Source organism: Micromesistius poutassou (assembly GCF_964030765.1).
Source record: "Micromesistius poutassou genome assembly, chromosome: 12".
Taxonomy (NCBI): domain Eukaryota; kingdom Metazoa; phylum Chordata; class Actinopteri; order Gadiformes; family Gadidae; genus Micromesistius; species Micromesistius poutassou.
The window spans coordinates 7371420-7378222 of record NC_140282.1 but is presented as its reverse complement, the minus strand read 5'-3'; the positions used below and the strand labels follow the sequence as shown (position 1 = coordinate 7378222).

At 49.6% G+C, this 6803-nt stretch overlaps 1 protein-coding gene across 1 annotated transcript in view; it reads left to right on the top strand.

Moving 5' to 3' along the window:
• Positions 1 to 2128: 2128 nt before the first annotated feature.
• Positions 2129 to 6803, top strand: part of kcnq1.1 (potassium voltage-gated channel, KQT-like subfamily, member 1.1) — a gene marked incomplete at both ends in the record, with an annotated part of 34023 nt that continues 29348 nt past the window's right edge. The window contains one exon of the mRNA XM_084475904.1: positions 2129 to 2508. Within this exon, the coding sequence (XP_084332030.1) occupies positions 2129 to 2508 (380 nt within the window). The remainder of the gene's footprint in view (positions 2509 to 6803) is intronic.

Genomic DNA, 6803 nt, shown 5'->3' with positions numbered 1-6803 from the left:
AATGCTTTGGTGGAGCTCCAATAAACCTAGAGGGGCTTCAGAGCCTCTAGGGGCGGGAACCGTACCTGCACCGTCTCTCTCCTGGTACCGTACCAACACCGTCTCTCTCCTGGTACCAGCCCAGTACCGTCTCTCTCCTGGTACCGGCCCAGTACCGTCTCTCTCCTGGTACCGGCCCAGTACCGTCTCTCTCCTGGGGGTTAGGACAGGAGTGAGACTAGAGGGGGCAGGCTGGGGGTTAGGACAGGAGTGAGACTAGAGGGGGCAGGCTGGGGGTTAGGACAGGAGTGAGACTAGAGGGGGCAGGCTGGGGGTTAGGACAGGAGTGAGACTAGAGGGGGCATGCTGGGGGTTAGGACAGGAGTGAGACTAGAGGGGGCAGGCTGGGGGTTAGGACAGGAGTGAGACTAGAGGGGGCATGCTGGGGGTTAGGACAGGAGTGAGACTAGAGGGGGCAGGCTGGGGGTTAGGACACTGTAGTAGTTTTCTGACTGCCCTCTGGTGTCCGTCTCAATCCCACAGCCCCGTTACTGGTCTGTGTCTCAGCCCCGTTACTGGTCTGTCTCAGCCCCGTTACTGGTCTGTCTCAGCCCCGTTACTGGTCTGTCTCAGCCCCGTTACTGGTCTGTGTCAACCCCGTTACTGGTCTGTGTCTCAGCTCAGGGCTGTGGCTCAGGGCTGTGGGCTGATAGACAGCTTCATAAAGGAGGCGCTGGGGGTTAGGACGCTGTAGTAGTTTTCTGACTGCCCTCTGGTGTCCCTCCAGCTTCATAAAGGAGGCGCTGGGGCTGAAATCTCCCAGACGACTCGACGAGTGGATGAATAAAAAAAAGATTTAAAGAATAAAAAATCAGATGGGACAGAAACGGTGAGGATGAAGTGAGACGTTGTGTTTAGAAATGTTTCATTGCATTTGTACAAATATATTTTCAGTGAACTGATGATTTGGACGGTGAACTCCCTCAGATGTAACGAGAAGCCTCTCTCCAGCCTATACTAATATGTGTGTAATTAGACCGGCCTATTAAAACGTCTCCACATCGTCACGGTAACAATGGCGTCCTGTGTTGCGTCACGTGGGTAATACAATGAGCCTCCGAGCGGCTGACCTTCAGCGCGGAGACGGGGGGGGGGGCGCTGGTGGGAGTGACTGGTCCAACTCTACCTGGCAACAGGAGCTGTCATCAGAAGGAAGCCACACGACTCTTATTAAAGTTTCTACCTGAGACTCGTGGCCAAGGTCAACACAAAGACTTCACCTCGCGGCGGCTGTCAGCCCAGTCGTGTTTGCCCTCCAAAGTTTGCTAAGGGGGAAAAAAAAGATTAAATAAATATGTTATTCCAGATAGCAGTCAGCAGGCTGGCAGTTGGAAAGAAGTTTAATAAAATTATGCTAAAAAATATAAATAAATATTCCATTAGGAGTAGGCCTACATGATTCAGCCAATTTAAGAAAGATAAAATAGAATGATAACTTTATGGAAATGTGCATTCTCCCATAAGCCTGTGAATCTAGCCCACTCCCAAAGGTCCACAGAAAACCACATTGGTCACTCATCTCGAACCTTTTGTGAATGTTATGACAACGTATGGTTTTGGTGGGAAGAAAAAGAAACAAAAGAAAAAATCTCGTTGGAATCTCTCCACGCGTCGTGCGTAATGACGCAGCCTCGGACCCCCTGCCGTCAGGTCCCGCCTGAGCGCTATGTGGGCCGGAGACCACGTGGTCCTCAGGACTGGGATGAAAGAAGGTCCTCAGAATAATGCACCTCTTGAGTGCTATAGCTGCTATAGCTATGTCTGCTGGCTATTGAAGATCCCTTTATTAAGGACACTAAAAGATGCCCGTTTTTTCTTCTTTGAAATTGTAAGGAATCTGAGACCATCCCGTCTTAGACTACACATGTTTGGGTCCTTTTTAGCTGTTTGACCACTGGCAATATTTAATTTAGAGCAGCCTGTGAGTCGTCAAACATCGCTTTGATTTCATCAGATGGTCGCAGAAGCCGAATCGTGAATGAAGAGAACACATCCGCGCCATTTCAGAAGGAAACTCCCCCAGCGAGTCTCAAACTCATCCAACTTCTCCACTAAGATTCAGGTGCGTGAAGGAACAGGCCGCTAGAGCATGTCCAGCGCCTCGCCCAGCCTCTGGGAGAAGCGGAGGTCCTCTGGCACCGCGGGCCCCCACGGACCCAGACCCCTGGAGCTGGAGCTGTCAGGGGGCCCCGGACCGGGGGGGGCACCGGCCCCCGTTAACAACAACTGCAGCCGGCTGCTGATCAACGACACGATGCCCCTGGAGCACCATGAACACACCGAGGAGAGCCCGGTCCACGCTCCGGTCCCCCACCCCTACTTGGCCCACCCGCGGATGTCGGTGCGCATGTCGGTGTGGAGCGCGGGGGTCCGGCCGGTCGTCATCACCCGGGCCTACGCTCAGGGGCGCGTCTACAACTTCCTGGAGCGGCCGTCGGGCTGGAAATGCTTCGTCTACCACTTCTCAGTGTGAGTCCCCGTTTACCTCATCACACTAGTCTGCGTACATCGGTGCGTACGTAAGTTAGTGAAGTGGACTGATCTGTTTGGTGACCTGTTTAGTGATGTGGACTGATCTGTTCGCCGATCTGTTTAGTGAAGGCTACCAACTTATCCACTCCAACTCACCATGTCGTCACTTGAGCGTCTATTCCCGTCCTGGCTCATACGGCCTTAGAGGGATTACAGAACCCACCGCCTACGATACACAAAGTTGATTAACATGATGGAACTCTTCAATATGTAGAATATATTCAACCGATTCAATGGATTCCTGCAGCCCAGTGGTTTCACATATTGAGCTGTGTCTTCATGTTTCTAGATATACAGTCGAGGCGATCTTGAAAATGAAGTGAAATATGGTCATTGGTATTTTGAAAAAATATATATGAAGACAAAGTGCAGATCCAAATCAGATGTGTGAATGGTCAAGGTCATACGTCAGTATGGGCACCACCATCGCCTTGTCTGTGGAATGTCTTTCATTTCCCTTCATACATTCATATCAATATTCCTCTGGATCTCTCAAAGCTGTTTCTGATTGAGTTACAAATAACCAGATCATTAAAACGTCTAGATTTTACTCCCACACCTACCGTGCGTAAGTACATTTACATTTGTGGGACTATAACCGGGCTTATCCCCGGAGTGACCTCCATATGCCATCCTTGAATATATTCACCATAAAGAGGCCATATTATTTTAAGAGCTGTTCATGTGCATCAGATAATATCACACTTTATAATGTATCAGATAATATCACACTTTATAATGTGGGATTCAGAGGCCTCCAGTCGCACTCTCATCTGGGGAGGGCTGGTGACGTCCCACCACCCTCTGGTCTCCCCCCTGGTCTCCCCCTGGTCTCCCCCTCATCTCCCCCCTCTGTGTCCCCCATGGTCTCCCCCCTCTGTGTCCCCCTGGTCTCCCCTCTGTCTCCCCCCTGGTCTCCCCTGGTCTCCCCCTGGTCTCCCCTTTGTGTCCCGTCTCCCCCCTCCCCTCCCCTCCCCTCCCCCTCCCCCCTCCCTCCCCTCTCTCTCCTTAATTATTGGGCCTGATTCTACACGACCGTAACATTCTGGGGGAAATGACCAAACAGACTTCGCTATCCGCTCCATCTTTTCATTTTGGCAAATGAGAACGTAAACGAAGATAATTAATACCTCCATGAGTGGGGGGGGGGGGGGGGGGTGTCCACCCATCACCTCCTGTCCAGGAGTCCTGAACAGCCAATCAGCCGGGGGGGGGGGGGGGGCTACAGCACTCAGCAGCTCCATGGCTCCCCCTCCTCCTCCCCCCCACCTCCCCCCCCGGTACACGATGAACAATAAACCCACGGTGAAACAGTGAAACACACATGAGAGCATGAATCCACTCAGACGCCCGCGGGAGCCTTGTAGCTTTGTGCTTTAGACATTTTCTACATGCGGGCGGCATTAGCTCAGGAGGTAGAGCGGGTTGGCTGGTAACCACAAGGTTGCTGGTTGGATTCCCGGCTCCTCCTAGCTGAGTGTGGAGGTGTCCCTGAGCGAGACGCCTCACCCTGACTGCTCCCGACGAGTTGGCTGTCGCCCTGCATGGCTGACGCTGCCGTCGGTGTGTGAATGTGTGCATGTGTGCATGAATGGGTGAATGTCAGGCAGGTGTTGTAAAGCGCTTTGGGTGGCCACTGGTTTAAAAAAATGCGCTATATAAATGCAGTCCATTTACCATTTTACATAAGGAAAGGTTTTCGATCATAACCAGGAGAACAACTATATATGAAAAAATACAACAACTAATGATTACCATGAGGTGTTAAATCAACCCACACATGATCTAATCTAGTGATCTGGGTTCAGCTGCAGGTTGAGGACAGAGGGGTGTGGTCTGGTGAGGTCTGGTGATGGTCGCTACAGAGACTGCCTTCTGATAACTGCCGAGTAGACCAGGCCCTACCAGGCTCTGTTGGGCTCTGATGGGCCCCCCCGGCCCCCGACGGGCCCCCGATCACAATCACAGAACCATTAAGAGGAACTCAGGGTTATTAGATTCATGTTAAGGAAATGTGAGCAACGTGTGATTCACCAGATCTTCCTTTGAGATCTTTTGGTTGATGTTTGTAGGATAGACTAATGATCATTCTAATTAGGGGGGGGGGGGGCGGGGTGGTTAATAAGGTTGTAAAAAGTACATTATCATCTCATTGCTTTAACTACAGCGCTCTCGCTGAAGTCTGAGTGAAGCGCCATCAATAGTTCTGAGGTTCACTAACAGTAGCAGCGTGATAGCGCGGCCTCTCTCTTTACACCACCTGTCTCCGTACGCACAGCTCCTGAGTCCACTGGCCTATTGAGCTGCTCTGGGTCGGGAGGGTTCGGATCGCTCTGCTTCTTTGATTTAACAGAGTGTGTGTGAGGGAGAGGCAGGCAGGGAAATTTAAGAACAAGCACAACCTTATCAGTGACCCAGAACAGTTCAGAGGGACCCTTATCACAACCAGCCCGTGTAGGGTGGGTGTGTGTGTGGGTGTGGGGGGGGGGGTGTGTGTGGGTGTGTGTGTGTGGGGGTGTGTGTGTGGTGGGGCAGGGGGGGGGGGGGGGGGGGGAGGTGTGTGTGGGGGGGGGGGGGGGTGGGGGTTGTGTGTGTGTGTGTGGGTGTGTGTGTGTGTGTGGGCATGTACAAGTGTGTGTGTACGTGCATTAGCTTAGGTGTTTTCAGGGATTCCATTCGATTTTATTTTTGTACATTTGCACACATTAGTGATATTCAGTTTTTATTTTTAAACTTCTTTGCAAAGTAGCAGAATGTGGAAGATTTAAGCGTACATTTCTTCTTATTATTTCTTGTTGCATGACTTCCATTTTATGAACGTATTCCATTTGTATTACTGTGTGAATACCTTCCAGTGGAGCGGTGTGTGACTGCGCTGTAAACTGTGGATTAGGGCTCCTCCCATATGGATTGTTTAGGGCCGATGCTGCTCTTGCTCCCTCAGTTTACTTCATAATGATGACACAATGATGATAACAAATGTTACAAGACTCAATTAAAAAAAGGAACATTTATTGAACTGTCTGTAAATCATGAAGGGAAAAAAAAAAAATAATAATAATAATAATAATAATAATAATAATCTGCGAAAAAAATCAGCCGATGCCTATACACGTAAAAAATGAAAATATGGGGCGATAATATGTGCCAGCCATTATATCAGTGGTGAGTGTGGTTGTGTTCCATGCTTCTATAGGCAGGACTGGCTCTCGCCCTTTAAGCAAGGAATGCGATTTAGAATAGGTCCAATTATTAAACTAAATCTCACTTTTACTAATGTCAGTGCAGTAAGTATTGCACAAACTCATCTCATTATCAACAACTTAATGAAACCGTATCAGAAAGTAGTGGAATGGAACCTTTGAAAGAGCGTGAAATCTATGCTAATTTGGTAACTAACTCTCTCTCTCTCTCTCTCTCTCTCTCTCTCTCTCTCTCTATATATATATATATATATATATATATATATATATATATAAATATGTATATCCATCACAGATAGCCAGATCTATATTTTTCTATATTTTTCTATTTTTCTAGATCCAGATATATTTCTATATTTATTTATTATATATATATATATATATATATATATATATATCTATATCAATAGGTATATATATCATACATTGATCAATTGCTATAATTCGGTCACGTGGTCTGCGAGGGTGAATATGAAGCATGCTTCTCCCCGCGGGGTGAGTGGTCCGCTGGTCCGGGGGTCAATACAGTACAGCGGGGTCACTGGGGGGTCACCACCACGCCCCCCGACAGGTACGACCGTAGCGCTGACCGTAGCGCTGACCATAGCGCTGACCGTAGTGCTGACTGTAGCGCTGACCATAGCGCTGATCATTGACCGTAGCGCTGACCGTAGTGCTGACCGTAGCTCTGACCATAGCGCTGACCATTGACCGTAGCGCTGACCATTGACCGTAGTGCTGACCGTAGCACTGACCATAGCGCTGACCATTGACAGTAGTGCTGACCGTAGCTCTGACCATAGCGCTGACCATAACGCTGACCATTGACTGTAGCGCTGACCATTGACCGTAGCGCTGACCGTAGCGCTGACCGTAGTGCTGACCATTGACCGTAGCGCTGACCGTAGCGCTGACCATAGCGCTGACCGTAGCGCTGACCATTGACCGTAGCGCTGACCATTGACCGTAGCGCTGACTGTAGCGCTGACCATGACAGCAATATACAATATAGCGATGTCGGTTCACTTA